Source organism: Euprymna scolopes, chromosome 6 (genome assembly GCF_053919585.1).
Source record: "Euprymna scolopes isolate OS-2025 chromosome 6, ASM5391958v1, whole genome shotgun sequence".
NCBI lineage: Eukaryota > Metazoa > Mollusca > Cephalopoda > Sepiida > Sepiolidae > Euprymna > Euprymna scolopes.
This window is the reverse complement of record NC_136487.1, coordinates 10104614-10123373: the sequence shown is the minus strand read 5'-3', so window position 1 is coordinate 10123373 and position 18760 is coordinate 10104614. Positions and strand designations below refer to the sequence as shown.

General features: G+C 35.0%; 1 protein-coding gene across 1 annotated transcript in view; it reads left to right on the top strand.

Moving 5' to 3' along the window:
• The window catches only part of LOC145277497 (protein FAN-like), a 137964-nt gene that overhangs the window by 23799 nt on the left and 95405 nt on the right, over nucleotides 1–18760 (top strand). The window contains exon 2 of the mRNA XM_080128887.1: nucleotides 13710–13808. Within this exon, the coding sequence (XP_079985013.1) occupies nucleotides 13710–13808 (99 nt within the window). The remainder of the gene's footprint in view (nucleotides 1–13709; nucleotides 13809–18760) is intronic.

The window sequence follows — 18760 nt, the reverse complement described above, 5'->3', positions numbered from 1 at the left end:
TAAATGATATCAAAAATGCCTTCAGCAACTTCATCTCCACCAGAATGCAAGAATTTTACATTACTGGCATAAATACACTTGTTTTGCATTTGTAAAAGTGATTCTGATGGTGGTTATTTCGATTAGTAAAATTTATTTGAGCCGAGATATGTTCATCTGAATTTAAAAGTTAAAAACCACAAGAACTTCCTTGTCAACCTAATCTGTCTGATCGTATACATATCAATTTACATCATGAATAATTAAAGCAAACCGCATGAATATGTGATTGTAGATATTACAGGGTGCGTGCTGTATTTGAAGACAGATTTATATTTACACAAATATGGCGCTTCGAAACATAAATTTTTTTTTTTTTTTTTCAGTAAAGACATTATCCATAAATAAAACGGCCGTGGGTTTGTGTAAATATTTAATCTAAAACTATTGCTCACATCACACCGAAATTAAGAGGAAATAGTAATCATACACCAAGGATGGTTTATAAGGAATGAAATCTTTGTTTGGATGAATGTGTACAGAAATTTCAATAAATTGAAATGTTCATTTCAATTTACTGACATTTCTATTAGTAAAATTAATCGTAGCCAGAAGTGGTTTAAAGGTTTAAACTTTCTAATCAATCGAGTTAACTGAAACAGTAGCGGACGTGGCTGGAGTACGAAATGATTAAGATTTTATCCATTAATGCTCTCTCATTTTCTGCCACCCATTTCTGTGTTTCCGTGTTGTATCTTTTACTTTCCTTCATCACATAAGATTTATATCTTTGGAAACATTTCAGATTATTTCTTTAGATACAATGTTTTTTTATAATTGACCTCATGAACTTTGTAGTATTACCACCAATGGTGTGCTGTACTTACTGAATAAATTCAGATGTTCTAATACTATCAGTGTGTCTAGAATATTGCTTATGCTTTGATAAGGAGATTTTCATCTTTTAACTTTTAATTGTTAGATTTGTAAACGAAAAATCAAGTACCGTTTAGAAATGGTTCTATTTCTAAATTGTTATATTCAACCTTTATAGCTGTGTGTCTCTTCAATTGTTGTGTAATTATAGCAGCTGTCATTGATGATTTGGAAATATAGAAAATAAAGACAAACGATATTCTTGCTAAAGTAAAAATAACATTTTTCCTCAAATATCTTGTATACTTTTGTATTAAAAACTTGAATTATACATTTAAAAACATTTAAAAAATTTTTTTACAAGTGACAGAATCCAACATCAAATAATGCTATTATAGTTGATATATACTGCAAAGCACAACCAACCAATAATCCAACTAATTCATAGTAATTATAAGCAACCTAAATCTACCGATGTACATTTTACTCCATCGATGTATATTTCTCAGCACAGGGAGTGTTTGATAGTTTGGGCATGAGTGAGGAGGGAGGGTGGCATATTGTATACTGTTGTTTATGACAAGAATTGTGTTCTAGCAATTCCTCATTTTTGGAGGACATTTCTGTCAGCTGTTAGTAAACTCATTATATACATATTTAAGTAACAAGGAGTGCCTAATATTTTTGGTGTGCATAAGTAGTGAAATGGATACTGTCTCGGAATATGGAATTATCGATGCAACTTGTACATCACAGAACTGTTTTTTTTAAATTTTTTTTATTTAAAAAGCAACAAAAAAATAAACAAAAAAATAAATGAACTGAAAAATTAAAATGGAAACGTTGTCATGTGAAAGTACACTTATGTACATTTGCACAAATGAAAAAATGAGATTTTGTTTATAGCTACGGAATGCTTTGAACAAAGATCTATTGAAACACAATGAGAGGTCAATGATTAGATGGACTTACAATGTGAAATAGAATTGCAGCATTTGTTGGATCAGATTGGCTTCATTGATATTGATGTCATTAATAGATATCTGTCTATAAGGCTTTGTTGGTATAGACATACAATGCTGTCATCAAAGCAACTCTAGATTTGGAAGTCCCCTGTAAGCCGGGGTAAGTGAGGCTGTACTAAGTTGCCTTAGAAAGATCTGCTGTAGAGGTCTTGCCTTATGGATATTGATGTCATTAGTTTTTTTTTTTTTTTTTTTTTTTTTGTTACATGCAAGATAAACGTCTAGAGGTAGACACACAACATATATTGAAAAAAAAAGGGTGTTAGTGCAGAGAGTGATCCGCGCTATTTTTTAAATCGTATTTCCAAGTTTAATTAAAGTTTTATGTTTTTTTTTTTTATTCAATTGTAAGGTTGAAGTACAGAATAGGTACAAAATACCCTCCCCTATCCATGTTAAGAATGGCTTTTTAAATAATAATGTTATTATTTACGTCCGGATCACTCTCTGCACTAGTGCCAAAAAAAGAAACTAAAAGGAGTTTAAGAGAAGGAAAAGGGAATTTATTGAACAGATAAACAAATGGAAATAAATATTTACAAAAAAAAAAAAAAAAAAAAAGCTGTAAGGGAGGTAACTCAAGTTCTATTACTTTTGTTGTGGAATAATAGTTTGAGAAAATATGTATTTTTTACTTTGGTCAGAAAATTAATATTTACCAAGTGTTCGTTTATTTTGTAAGGGAGTTTACAATAGGCTTGTTTCAGGAAATTCTTTATGACTAGATTTTATCCCAGGAATTTGTCCGGAGTCATAAATAGTTGAAAGGTCGCCTCAACTTAGCGTTCCTTCTCAGAGCTGATTTAATAACTGAAGTTATGATGCTATTAGCATCTATTCATAGAATTTCCAAAAATGGAACACCTCGACTTTTGGAACCTTCTAGAGCCCTCGAAAAAAGAACATTTTTCTGTTCTAATTTTACATCTCTCCAGAGATGCTTAAAAGAATATTTTTATTTTCTAACTGTAATGTAATGAATTTTAATAGTAAAAGTTTTATATTATTATATATATTTAATTTTATATAATATATTTTATATTATGATCTATTATAATACTAATTTATATTATCCCCTATATAATAAAATGACTGTATAAATTCCCCTCTGGACCAAAGTATCATAGATTTGCAACAACAGATGCCACATACAAATTCAATACATCTAGGCTAATAGCAACTCTTCTATGTAGCTTTCAAACACCATTTTAGACACATTCAGTCGTAATAATAAAATGCTATGCTGCATCCTAGGAGCAACACCATCACAATCGCAACATTTACAGAGGAAGGGGTACCTATTTTTCTCTTTTAAATATTTAGTCCTTTCACAGCAACAAGTTGACACCTGGAGGAACTCTACACGTTCCACAGATTGTATGCTTGCACTGCTATTAACTGATCATACATGCATATACATATCATTATCTTTCCCATAATAGAATCAAAGAATAATACTGGACGAAAAATTATTACTGGACGAATGCTTAGCATAATTAGATCCTTCTTAAATGAGAGAAGAATCCAGGTTGTCCTCAATGGGCGTATGTCCAAAAAGTTTGATATAAATGCGGGTGTGCCACAGGGATCGATTCTTGGACATTTGTTATTTCTGATATTCATAAATGACTTGCCTGATAAAATTGTCTCTGAGATGGGTATATTTGCCGACGACACCATGCTGTATAGCAGGCACGTGGGGAAAACTAATGAGCACGGGCGACTGTGGCTTCTTGTTCAATTTGCCAGTTCGCTGTAGAGGATATCCTTAGGGAGATGGCCATCAGGCATTCTGCGCAGGTTTCCAAGCCATCTCAATCGTCAGATCTTGAGTGTCTGGAACAAGGAGCGGCTGCCAGCACGTCTTACCACCTCTTCGTTGGTGATTCTATCCCACCAATTGATGCCCGTGATACGTCGCAAGCTTCGGAGATGGTAGACGTTCAGTCTTTTCTCGTGACGAGCATACGTAGTCTGTCTCTGCTCCGTACAGTAGTAGATGCAGCATTTTGTGCGAGAAGTGAGGTATTTATTGAACCATGCTCTTTCACGTAGTCGGTTGAAAGTAGATGCTGCTCTACCTATGCGCGTTTGTAGCTCCTGTTCAATGGATACTCCCTTGTTGATGTTGGATCCAAGATACGCAAAGTTCTCGACAGTCTCTAGTTTGTGGCCATTGATGATGATTGGTAATGCATCACCCTGGTGCATCATGACTGTCTTCTTCACACTGATTACCAGTGCTAACTCCGCACAAGCAGCACTCCATTTGTCAAACAGCCGCTGGAGTCCACTTGCAGAGTGCGAGACCAATGCAGCATCATTTGCAAACAGTAGCTCAAGTATTAAGACTCTTTGAATCTTGGTTTTGGCACGTAGGCGAGCCAAGTTAAAAAGTTCTCCATCAGAACTAATATGAAGGAACACACTGTCTTCGTCCTCGTGATTTCCCAAAGGCGTGGTGCAGAAGAACTGAGTAGAAGATGCCAAACAGTGTGATGCCAAAGACTGCGGCTGTCATGTTGTCATGGAGCGATCTTGTCAAACTAAGAAGAGTTGGTGGACAGCCCAACTTTTGTAGGCTGGCAAACAGACCATCTCTACTGACCATGTCAAAAGCTTTCGTGAGGTCCACAAATGCGATATGGAGAGGTCTACATTGTTCTCTGTATGTTTCCTGGATTTGACGCACTGAAAATATCATGTCTGTGGTTGAGCGCCCACTGCGAAAGCCACATTGCGATTCTGGATAAATGCGGTTTGCAATCTGCTGGAGCCTTGGAAGGAGCACTCTGGCAAAGACTTTGCCGGTGACACTGAGTAAAGATATACCACGGTAGTTATTTGCAATCTCCTTTGTCTCCTTTCTTGAATAAAGTGACAATTTTAGCATCTTTCATAGCTGTTGGAAATTTCCCATTGCGCCAACTGGTGCAGAGGAGGTCATACAAATGCGGAGCAGGAACTTGTCGCACTTGAGCAGGTCTGCTGGATTCTCGTCGGTACCTGGGGGGCCTTCCCTACATTCGTGTGTTGGAGAGCTTCTTCGAGTTCTGGCATAGTTGGAATGTTGTCCAGTTCGACTAGGTTGTCGAAGTTTGGAGTGGAATTTAAAGCTGTGACTGTGATGCTGTGCGGTTCGCCATATAGTACAGAGTAGTGCTCCACCCAGTGTTCAAGCTGCTTTGTAAAATCAGTGATGAGCTCCCCTGTAGTAGATTTTTAAGGGCAAACTTTCTTTGCACTGGGTCTAGTGCAGAATCTCTCAGCCTATTTTCGAGTGCAGTGCGAAACGCACTGATGTTGTCGTTGTTCTTCATTGCAGCCATGTTGAGACTATGACGTGGTCTTGGCTTACGTGGTTGTAAGAGTATCTTGTGTAGTTTCCGACGTGTAGGAGACGGGGAGTCTCGTCGTGGGCGACGAAGCGTTTCACTGAAGAACCACGACAACACACAGCGAACCAACAAACAATGACAGCCACGGCGCGAAGGTAATTAACAAAGCTCAGCTGACTGCACGAATAGAAACGGAACCCAACGGTCACTAACGGAACCCAACGGTCACTGTACTGATCGCCACGAACGTCAGAACCCGACTGCCTCACACCTCCAATGGACCGATTTTTATTCCTCAAGATGGCCTAGCTAATTTGCATCCCCGCGAGATCTCGTCTCTAATAAAAGCAGGCAGGCGCCATCTTGGAACTCTTTCTTCCGCTGCCCCGACCACAGGATCAGCCACCACCCCGCACGCCAGGCACACGGACCCTCTTGCGCCGAGGGCTACGGTTAGTCTTTGCACTGGGTCTAGTGCAGAATCTTGGCTTACGTGGTGCAGGTTTCTTGTTTGGGAGATCGAGTTGTGTCAGCACGAGTGATTGGTCAGTATCACCATTGGCGGAGTGGTAGGTTCTTGACCGTTTGACAGAACTGATGTCTTTTTTTTTACACAATGCAAGATCCAATTGGTGCCAATGTTTGGAACGAGGGTGTCTCCAGGAGACACGATGACACATTTTCTGTTTGAGCCAGGTTTTTGCAATACAGAGTCCCTGTTGACTACAGAGCTCCAGAGTTCTTTGACCATTTTCATTTATTTTACTAGTGCCGAAGTAACCAATAATGTCAGGCCAGGCAGCATGGTTTGTACCGACTCTGGCATTTAAGTCTCAGAGTACTAGGAAGTGATCGCTGGCTGGGATCCTGCTCAGTATTTCGTTGAGACAGTCAGAGAATATAATAATCGCTAAAAAAAACAGAAAATTAAGTATTTGTAACCTTTAAAATGTTTCATAAATACTCGCAACTTTTTACCAATTCAGCGTGTTAATATACTTGCAGAAGTGTATATATATATAATTATATATAACATCTTTTTAACAATTGATAATTGCACATATAAAATCATAGCAACTTCTAAACATGATGCAATTCTGCTAAAAAACCTAAATATTGGAAACCTTATAAATTTACTATGGTGAGCTCTAAGGAAAGGTTTGAGAATTATTGGCATTTTACTATGCATTGCTAACTCTTTCCTTGTTCACACAGAACTAGCACAATGTGTAAACAAACGGACAGAACACTATCAAAAATGTAAATACACCATTGATTTGGGAGTGTACATATGCACAAAACACTGACCCCCCCCCCCCAGCCAGGCCCTGAAAAAAAAATCTTTTAAGGGTACCCTAAGTTACCTTATATGTGATTCCGGGTGCACTTGCTTACACCACTACATTTATATTTGCTCTCTATCGCGCCCCCACAATAGGGGAGTTAATATCCTTAAGAGCATATCTGAAAAAATTGACCACATCCTGTCTGCTCACCCTTCAGCTAACATCCACATTTGTGGTGACTTCAATGAATGCGGAATGGCTGACCCACTCTAACAAGATGAGGGAAGGTTCTGTCTTGATTTTGCCATTGCCTATCACCTCACCCAGATTGTCCATGAACCCACCCGAGTGCCCAATACTTCCGGTCAGTATGCTAGCCTTCTTGACCTTTTTGTCACAACTTCCCCTGAGCTATGTTAAAGTTCTGTTCTGTCTCTGGGATCTTCCAACCACACGATTGTATCAGTTAAGATAAAAACCAATAAAATAAGTCTGGAGATGTACCTCTCCACCGTACTGTATATCGATACTCTACCGCTGACTGGGATAGCTTCCGTACACTTATATCCGATCTACCACTGCATTCCATGTTTATAAAGGATGTGTCCTCTATAGTATCAGACCTGACCGAATGGCTAATTGTAGGCATAGACCGATTCATACCATCCAAAAAATTCCTAACAGCCAGCCAGCCAGCCATGGTTCTCCCCAGAATCTGCTGCTGCCATCGCGCACAGAAATCACTTTTTCCATAGCTTCCAACGTAATAGATGCACTGAGACTAAAGCTGCTCTCAGGACTGCCAGCAACCACTGCAAAAGAGTAGTAAAAAATGCAAGAGAGCTATATGCTCAGTCCGTTAAATCCAAAGTAGCTGAGTACTGCTGCCTTATCTAAGCAGGAGCTGCTAAAAACAGTCTATCCTGCCTTGACAGAGTACAAAATAGACTTTGTAGCCTAGTGGGGGATGCCCTTTTATCTTTTCTCTTCCCTGCAACCTCTCTCCCACAGAAGTGACGCTACAAGCCTGTCTTTGTTTTATAGTTATTTCCATAGCAAATGCTCGTCTGAACTCCAATCTATGTCCCCCCCTCCTCGCCAATCTTTCACGATAAACACCCGCCTAGCTGAAACCACTGTCAAAAATTTTTCCCACTTATCTGTGCCAAAATCAAAACGTAAATTCCATAAACAAAGCTTCTTTCTTAGAACTCTGTTCCGGTTGCCTGTTTCCCACCTGACTACAACTTGGATGTCTTCAAGTCCTATGTAAACAAATTCCTGTTGAACCACCTCCTTAAGACACTTTATCAAATCTCCAACACTAACGTACTGTACACACAACCCTTATCCCCAGGTGGCTTCCGGGCCTTGTATAAGTTGTGACTACCTTGTAAAAAAAATTCAATTTTATATTTTTGACCAATTACCTATTATTACATCTTGACACTTTCTTTTTAGTACTGATTAAATGCTTACAAACACATTAAGACACCAAAATATTATGCGGGTAGGTTTTAAATTAAATTTTATTGTCTATGGAAATACTTATTTGTTATACCTTTGCATTTTTACCACTTTTACTTTTTGTGGATTGTTTTATTTACTTTTTTTTTTTTTTCTGATCGCTAGTTGTCCAACCTGTTTATTCCGAAAGCCATTCTGAACATGGGGAGGTTGGGGTTGTTTATTCCAAAAGGCATTTTCTTATTTTCAATCTCCCCACGTTAAGTATGGCTTTCGGAATAAATAGGTTGGACAACTAGTGCGTATTGATTCATAAATGTTACCACGCTGGAATTATAGTGGTATTATTTAGAAAACCCATTCTGCAATTGCCTCGTGTTTTTCATTTTATACTTTCACCTAACAAGTTAAAAAAAAGATGTAAAACTGGAATTTGTTGAAGATTTGATTCCCCCAACCCCCCAAAAAGAAGAGGAAGACTTGAACAACAAATGGAAACAGTCAGGACTACTTTTTACTTCTTGGTCTTAATGTTGACGATGAATGCCCTAAAAATTGACCAGTAAGGTGTGATAGAGCTACTTTAAAAAAAAAAAAATGCTTGCAGTCCACAGAAGAAAAACGTTAGTTGGGTTGAAAGATACTGTCATTGTAATTTTTCTAATGGACCATTTTTCATAATTTTTTTTATACTGATTTAAGCATGACAAATAAGTACATAATAATGTTTTTCCCTTAAATACTTTCTTTAGAATCTGGCAATCCCTGCAGATTATCACCCCAAACCAACACTAATCGCCAGTAACCAACAGTGCTGACATTCAGACACTGGTGGCTACTGGAAAACAATGCCCCACAGTGGAAGCCAGATTATTTTGTTTGGGCTTTGGCCACCAGTGTCAGCTATTGTCACCAGCAACAACCATAGTTAATTTTTTTTTTTTTTTTTCGAGTGGGGAGTGTTATGCTTCCACCAAGCAATGCCGGTTAATGGGTTCTGCTAGTTATTTATATATTTATTTTATATTATTATTTATTTATTATTTCTGTTGGAAATGGTAATTTCTTCACATTTTAAAGAACACTGTCTTGAACACATGGAATTTTCCAGTGGTGCCATCAAAATGGCTCAAGATTTGAAAATTGCTCAATAGACTGAAGAAATTGTTTTGAAAGGAACTTTTGCAGAGAGATGATAGTTTTTTGGAGATGTAGAGTGATATCTGCCTTGTGTGGCGCTAGCCAGATACTTGAACGAGCCCCTAACTTGCATATGAATAATAAAAGAATTGATTATGATGAGCATATTGGTTTGATTTTTTTTATTCCTTACTGTTACTGATTTTGTTTGTTTGTTAGGCACCCAGTCACAGGAGTTTTGATTAAGCACAAAGATCATCCGACTGAGAGATTTAGTTTATTTATAAAGGTTGAGTAATCCTTTCTATTTTGCCAAATCTGTGATGCACACACTCTGTTGGAGGTTAGGATCTGGTGAGAATGGAGATGAGTAGTAAATGATCATGAACTCTTGGATAATCTGTTAGTACATAGTTGGCAGTCTACACTTCCTGCAAATTGCACCAGTTTCCCCATAGATTTCCAAGAGCCAATATTTGAGTTCTGGATGGTGCTGTTGCTAATGTTTCATTTCGTATGAATCAGATGATTATTGTTCACATTTATTTCCCTAATATCTTCCTGTTAGAATTTTTTTCTAAAAAGACATTGGGTATTTATGGGAGAGACCATCTGAAGGTTATCAATATCCTTAAGTAGATGTGTTTTTGTAGAAAGAACTGGATTTGAACTTGGCACACCCAGATTGTCAGTCCATGTCATTAACCACGTCGTCTCCCTGTTGATTTTGAGTGAATCTGACCTATACAGAACCACACAACTCCGGGTTGTCTGGTCTGCATGAAGTAATCCTTGTTGACCATATTTGTTATACTTTCAAAATATAACACTTTTATTACCCCTGACACTGAGCAGCAAGACTCTGCGATTGTATACAAAGTTAGGAAAGGTTTGGCTCAAAACGCACAAAGGAATGACGGTAGTACCTGCACAGAACCAACGTTTTTATCCTCATTGTTTGTGCTTCCATCTTTGCTTGCTACATTTAGCTGCAAAGATGACCAGAGGATGATGGATCTTGATGTTGACTCCTGAATTTTTAGCGGAGTTCTGTTAGCCAGGTAACTCTGACATTTATTATATTTTTAATGCTACTACTATGGTGAGGAAACGGATCTTTGGGAGGAACTTGTAATGTAGTGTTTAAATACCACAGAAGCTGTTATTCAATCTCTATCCTACACAGGTTTCAGACTAGCTTCACCATCTCAATATCGAACCCATGGTGAGGAATCGGAGTTAGAAGTCAATGAAAAGAATTGATGTCTGACTTGCTTTAACCAATATCATAAATATTTTTTTGATTTATTTTATTCAAAATAAAAGTTTTAATTATTTTCATAAATTATGACAGTGACAGATGTTTATTTCTTATATAGTTGATACAAAGAATGTATATTATATTCATTAATATGAATTATTAATATATACTTTAAAGTTAAAACATTAGAAGCAAATTTTCTCAGCAGTTGCTTAGTGTAATTCGGCAATAAGAAAAATGGTATTAAGACACAAACGAGTATTTTATTTTCTTACTTGTCACAGATAATTATCATTTTATTTTTTATTTATTTTATCACTGTTCTCTCTCTCTCTCTCTCTCTCTCTCTCTCTCTCTCTCTCTATATATATATATATATATATATATATATATATATATATATAATCATACTATTGGAACTGACAGCTGTGACTAAGCATATCTATCTTTTACTTATCAAGTATTTAACATACATTAAAAATAATTTCTAATGACTTTAATGCTTTTGTTTATTCTTATTGACCTAGAAAAATTGAGTATGTTTATTTTATTTTTTTTTAATACTCTTTCCCCACAAACAAGGTGTATTGCCACTTGATTCTGAGGGGCTACTATTTGAGGACATGCCTACATGGTCATTATGTAGGGAGTTAAGCAGTTAGATGTCTGTTTGCATTACAGTTTAAACAAATCCGTTTCTCAACTCTTTAGCCATTTTAGCAAACCCTTCTTTTTGACTCTTTGGACACTTAAAAAATTTACTCTTGCAATTATTTTCCAAATCTAAGAATTACTGGTTATTTTTTTAATTTATTTTGTTTAAAAAATCTAATGAGACAAAGCAACATTCATTGAAGCAATTATTAGAACATTGGTTATCTCCCATTATTATTAGTCTAAACGAATTAAAAAAAAAAAACACTTTTTCGACATTTATTTAACAGCTGTCGTTTCTAACAACTTCCATACATACACTTCATACTTAACATAGTTATTTGCTTTAGTTAACAAAATCTTCGATAACTAAACGAATACAAAATATTCGTATAACTGCTTTCTGATCTGCCAGAAAATCTTGTGAAATCAATATTTTTTTCCAATTTCATTTTTGAAAAACAAAAAGTGAGGATTTCTCAAAATATTCTATTTATTCAAAAGCATACACCGTGCTTGATTTATCTCCAAGAATACTGAAGTGCAATCAAGAGAAAAAAAATTATAACCCGATTGTCTCAAACAAAGCATGGCTTCATCTGGTCGCCATTTTGGTTCCGTATTCTTGAGGTATTTTTATCAATTCTTTGATTTCATTTGTTATGAAGCTGTCTTGGCCATTTTTCTAATTGCCATGGTAACACTGTTTTGTACTCGGCTAAGATTGTCTACTTGTTGACTTGGAAATCTGGCACCACCATTCAATTGCTATAGTTAACTTTCATAACCATGTTGTATACATATATGTGTGTGTGTGTGTGTGTGTGTTTTATATTGATTACTAGCAGATGTACCTGGTGTTTCCCGGTATTCAACATAATGTTAAATTCTTTTAAAAAAAGATGAAGTAAAACAAAAAATGAAAAAAAAAAAAAAAAAACTGAAACATGTGCATGCAAGTATTTTTTTTTCTTGTAAGTATAAAAAACTCTAAGATTGAAATCTAAAGACAATGAGTCAAGTACGATAACCATTAGGCCAGCTTACCATGATCTTTTAAAGTGTTTTCAAACCTACTTATTCTTAACTTAACGAAACTATTATGTGAACAATTCGTGCATGCGCAGTCGTGAAATGGTTGATAAACAGATAAAAGTCCGATGACCCACCTCCCACCCAAGTACCAATTTTTCAGTTTTTACCCATTAGCAGCCCTGCTTTTCTTCCGGATGAAAACTGATTAAAAAGTTTTCCACATATCTGAATACTCTATCGACCCAATTTCAAGTCAGTAGATCAAAAATACATTGAGTATATATGGTGAAAAGCGTCCTCACACACGCATTCTTACTTTTCTAGACATATAGATTACCTATTAAATTTAAAAAAAACCTAGTCCTGTTTATTGCTAAATTTATGAGGCACCCATTTATCGAGTTTTTTTTTTTTTGTCTTTTCGATCTCTCAAGTGGTTGGAAACCGTTGTATACATTACATCTAATTCAGAAGTTCTCGAACAGTTGTGCATGGATTGGCTTCTAACTTGATTAAAGCTTTTAATTGATCGTTATTAACAAAGAAATGGCTAACCACTATGCATGCTCATCATCTTCAAGACTATTGTCACCACCATAAAATTTCCTTAATCACCATTGTGCTGTGCATTCAGTAGTGGTTCCTGAGCCAAATGCTTTGTTGATATCACGAGCTGTTTCAGCAGCTTTTAGGTTTAGTTTGACTTTAAATAAGAAAATTGTGCAAATTTGCTTTTTTTCCATCTTGTATTCAAAAATGAAAAGACATAATTGTTTTCAAACGATTGTAATTTAAACAATCCGATAGATCGAAAAGCTCTCTTTAAAATGATATATAAAGTAAAGGTAAGAAAACTTTTTGAAAATACATCATTTGAAATCAAAATTAAAAATTCTGCTAGAACTTTCTTCTCACCCTAATAGTCATAAAAACAGACTAGTTTAAATAACACATGCACTGCACATCTCCCCAAACCAACTGATATCTTAAGGTAGTAAAAAAGTGATTTATTGGTAAAGAATGTTTTTTTTTGTTTTTTTTGTTTTTTTTTCTATAAAAAGGCATTCTGATACAATAAAGACTTTTTGTGTGTGTGTGTGTGTCCACTAATTCCATATACCAACATTTCTAATATATATAAGTAAACAAAATTCTTATTCAAAAGTGAACATAGCATTGTTTATTTTATGTTCATCGGAAAAGTTTTTAGTCCTTATACTTGGACATTTCAAAATAATAAACTTTTCATCAGAAACATCTTATAACTTATTAAAGTAAAAAGAACTTGTGGAATATGAATAATTTCATCATGAAAAAAAAATCTGAAAATGCTGATTTCTGCCTAAGGGAAAAGACATTTTTTTTTTTTTTTTCACACTTTTGCGAATAATATTTTGAAACATTGTTTACTATAAAGATTTTAGTAATTCATAAAATATTTCCTGCTGTATATGTGTGTATGTAATAAATATACGCATGCACACACGTGTGTATGTATAAAAAAAACTATTTTACTCGTATACTTTGGCAGTAGTTTATTTTGATAATTGCTCGCTTTTCTTACCCTTCACATATATTTTTTTATTTAGAAAAGAAAAAAGAAATGAATTAAAAAGTTAAATATTTGAATTGTCTTTCTGTTTTGTAGGTTCTCTCCATTGGATTTAGAACCAGGAGAAATTTATTTTGAAGAATTTGCAGTTATTTACTATCCACCTTCATCAACAGAAACGGATGCTTTGCATAAGTAAGTATGGATTTGAACAGTTTTTTTCATTTTCTCTTGAATTCCATGAAAAGGTTTCAGAAAGGAATTGGAAATGTTTTTTTTTAATTTTTAAAATAATTTTACTCTGATATTAAGATAAATTTGAAGAGAATAAAAATATCAATAAGCAAAAAATTGTTTAATTCGTTTAATCAAACTTGTTTAAATAAGTATATAACAAGTTTATAGTAAAAAAAAAAAAAAAAAAAATGTAAGCAATAATTCCTATGTCTGTCATGCTCCAGTTTGAAATAGCTCATTTGTCGATCCTGCTTCAGTTTGAGATGGACTGTGTGTTGATCTTTTGCAATTTTGTTTGAAATCTTTACTTATATATAAAACGCACTGTGTGTTCATTTCCTATGGACTCAGAAATGGCTGGGCCGATTTTTGAAATTTTATTTTGAAATTATCGATTTTTGATATATATCAGACGTTTCAATACAAAAATTATTCCAGACACATAAAGTACATTATAACTTTGTGTCTGGGAGTGTTCTTAGATATGTTTTGTATTGAAATGCTCACGATAAGTATTGATAATCGAAAAAAAAGTGATTGAAGAAGTTGGTCTGATTTTGACCAAAGTTAACACCCGTATAGAGCCTAACATCACAGGTGTATTTGAGAAGTTTTATTACAACACAAGCAGAAAGGCCCAGCATATAAAATCAACAGTAGGTTATTTTTTAAAACAAGAGTATGTTTGAAATGAGCGTTTCTATTTAGAGAATTTTTGCATTTACAACTTTAAATCAAGCCATTATATAAAAATAATTTTATAAAATCAAGATTTGCTAGAGTGCAATGTAGACTACGATATATTGTCAACTAAATCAATGGAGAGGTGTGTGAAGCTTCCTTCCAGTACAACACGGTGGGCCCCTGACTAGAGCAAGCAATCAATTGATTCAATTGAAAAATGAGCTATTCCACTGATTTCGATGACAATAAATGTATTGAGAGTTGATCCTCATTCAATCCGAAGCAATAACTGGTATCCTTGCTAGTAGACTTGTAAAACTAATTAAACTCCTATACTTAGTTTTGATTAAATAATTATCCCTCCTCTCTCTACTACTATCGATTCTGTTGCTACTTGGAGTTTTCATGCCAATCATTACAAGTGATTTCTTACCGATTAAAAAAACAAAGGATTTCCCTTACATCTGAGTACAAGTCTTCCTAGATTTCCAGTACTCTCTATTCCATTTCTTTATTATTGTAACTCATTTGGTGTTCTTATATCACTTGTTTAATGGTGAGTGGTTTTCTATGAAATTTGAGTCGCAGTATATGTTCTAAATATTAGATTAGTTTCTGTATCCTTCCACTCGTCTGGATGGTGCTATCCCTTTTCTGTCTTTCCATTCTCTTCGACTTTTCACCTTTTACTTTCCGTCATATCAACTGATGTTAATTTTTAGTTTCTTGGCCAGAACTCCCCCCCCCCCATATTAAAAAAAACAAACAAATGATTTTAAATAAGAAACAATTAATGGGAATTTGTGGGCATTACAACATAAATCTTGCAAGTTTGAATTATTGATTTATCTGTTTCTGATTTTTATTTTTTATTATTATTTTTAATGGCGAAGAAGACAGCCACTTTTCTGTTACTCATAAAATTTGATTTTATTATTTAAAAATGAAACTACATGATCAATTTATGTGATTTTTTTTTTTTTTAGGATATGATATTTTCGTTTCATTATGAGTATGTACATCATACAGATTTTTCTTTTAGTTTTGTTTTATATAAAAGGAATTCTGGAATAGAACCATGTTTTTGTTTATCTCTATTTTTAACTCGCAAGCCTTTCAAAAGTAATTTGCAACCATTTCCCCCATCCCTTAATGGAAGCTTTATTCTTGGATTAAAATCACAAATTTTTTTCATCCTTAAAATCCTTTGGTTGTTGAAATGCGGTCGTATCATTGGACTAATGTCGAATGTATTGAATTTTCAGGCTATAAAAATTAAAGTGTTTTTTATCTTGCGATTTACAGAAATTAATTATGCAAAAAAAAAAAACTTTGTCTCAATTACCAGATGTTTCTTGGAATAATTGCATAGTGTGAATTGCCAGCATCCGGTGCAAGGTAAATATTATCCTGTAACTAGTAAACTCTCAGCACTCCAAAGTTCCTTCTATTAGTCCAGTATTGAATTCCCTACCCCCAGGCACATATAATTTGAGAAAATTCTAAATTAAAAAAGAATACACTGGATAAGACAGGGAGATCTAGAGTTTGTAGCCCTTGATATGCCAAAGGTATTTAACAAGGTCTGGCATGAAGGGTTTCTCATGAAAATTAAATCCTATGGTCTTTCTGGATGAATGCTTAACATAATCAGATTCTTTCTAGACAAGAGAAAAATTCAGGTTGTCCTTGATAGCTGTACTTCTAAACATACCATTAATGCTTGTGTGTCCTAGAGGTCGATCCTTGAACCTTTATTTCTGATATTCATAAATGACCTCCCTGATAAAATTGTCTCAGATGGATATGTTTGCTGATGAAATTACACACAATAAGACATGAGGGTAAAGCGAATAGTCAAAAGGAATGGCCGAAACCTAGAAAACCACCTTCAGTCGGTAGTGGAATGGGTCCATAAGTGGATGGTAATGTTTAATGCTACTAAGACTAAGCTTCTTTCCTTTTACAACTACAAAATAAACTTTCTTAACCACAGATTTGCCATGACAAATAACACTCTACTTGATAGCACATCTTTCAAACTCCTTGGCCTAACATTCACAGGCAACATGTTTTCTTTAACTAGTTAATCAACAGAATATTCTTCTCATTGTTTTGACTCTCAAGTATATATCGGACACAGTTAATCAACCGAGAACCACATCAGTCTATATAAAAACATAAGATATTAACAGATACTCAAAAGTCAAAATAATGAAAAGAATATGCTGTTGTCACAGCCCTATTAATCACCCCCAACCTCAACGAAGCAATTTCTTTTTTTCAATTATTATGATCCTACCATAAATTAAGCAGTTTTAAAACAAAAATGTCAAATTCAAGATAGACATGCTACTTTTTCATGCTTATTAATGTAGATTGATCCATTTCTTCAGGGAATCTGCACTTTCACTCTGTCAGAAGATATTTTTACAGCATATTCTCGTTTATATAGAAACAGGCATAATTGCTTGATGAATGTCGACATTGTTGAATTTTTTTACAATTAAATTTGGATAAATGATAATATTTTAGGCAGAAGTGACAATTCCATTTCAGTGAATTTAAGAATACATTCAATATTTACCTTGTATTTACAAAAATAGTTTTAAAACAATTTATTAAATGTTCAGATATTAGCACAATGTTAATATTTCAAATTTGAACATTTTTTTCAATAAGAGATTGTTTTTATTTATTTATAAATGCATATTTCTAAGTATAAAAATCAAAGAAATTATTTTGTTTTTAAATAATTAAACTCGTAAAATGATAAAAAAATTTTAAAGGTTGGTATGTATGATTTGACCACCCCCTCTAAATATTTGTTACCTATTCTTTGGATTACTATCAATTAAACACTGCAGTTTTAGACTATAATTTATTTTAATTTGAAGTGTTCAATTTTTTAGATGTAGGGGGACCAGCTTGCTATATAAAGATTAACATAAAATGATTCCAATGTCACACGGCCGAAACGTTGTGACAATAACAACCAAGATGAGGAAGTCAGTCCGACAATCTCAATCAATTTATTTGGTATTATTGTAGATTAACACCTTCTGTTAAATTGCACCTATGACACTATTGGTGTCATGAATGCATGCAGCAAGGTGCATATTGCGGTGAGGGGGATGTTTGACCGGACGGGATAGAGGAAGAGAGGGCAGAAGATGGGGGTGTTGATGTCTGATTGGGACAAAACAGAAATGTCGATGGGATTTTGTCAGAAAGAGAAAAAAACAAATAATTGTTTTTATCTCATTGTCGTTATATATCTGTTAACATGAAAGGTTGTTTTTAAAACCTCTGTTGAGAGGTTTGAAGAGATCCAGAGATTCTTGGCTGATGAAGGCTGACAGCTTAGAATGGGGGTCAAGGACGTAGGGGTCGCCGCCAGGCATTGTTTGACTTGGAATGACTAATCACTCCTAATTTGATAATAAGTAAAAACCTCAGTACAAATTAATAGGATAAAAGGGAGACAGAGAGGTGCTGAGTGGACAAGACGAAGGGTAAGCTCTAAGAGGAAGAAAGGAAGGGTGTTTGTAACCTCTCTCTGAAGGAGAGGTGGGGAAAGAGGGGTTGGATTTAGAAAAAGCAATTCTAAAAGGAGTAGAGTCATAGCCAGCAAACCGAACGGCTGGGCTGGTCAAGCGCTCCCGATTTGGGAGCCCTCAGGGTCTATATATTAACTATCCTGTGTTAATGGGAAATCTGTGACTTTACTGGTCTGGTCTTACATCGTTTCACTGCTATAGTCAGTCACCTCAATTTAGACAGTAGCTGTTATGAAGTAATGAAATTAATAAATAGTTTGTTATTGTTATAAACCAGAGTTCTGTTTGTTTGTGGTGAGGACTCTTCATTTTGCAGCAAGCCGCAAGGACCAGCGGAGTGATTGATGTACCCAGAGACTACCTACACAGGGTAGGAGACGATTTGATCGAGAGGCAAAGCGCCCCACCATGAAAACACAGTGGGTGGAGACGATCAACAGGCCAACTTGTAGGGAGACAATGTACGATCGAAAGAACACCTGCCATATCGGGTGGAATCCGACAAGGTTAAGGACACCTGGTTGGTGGTGCGGTAACAGTACCTCGTTATAGCACCCACCCTGAATATAAAGATTCTCCATTTTTCTTAAGGCAATTACCAATTATCAGTTTAGAATGCCTTTCTAAAAATTGAGCAAATAATTTATTGATTTTTTTTTTTTAATT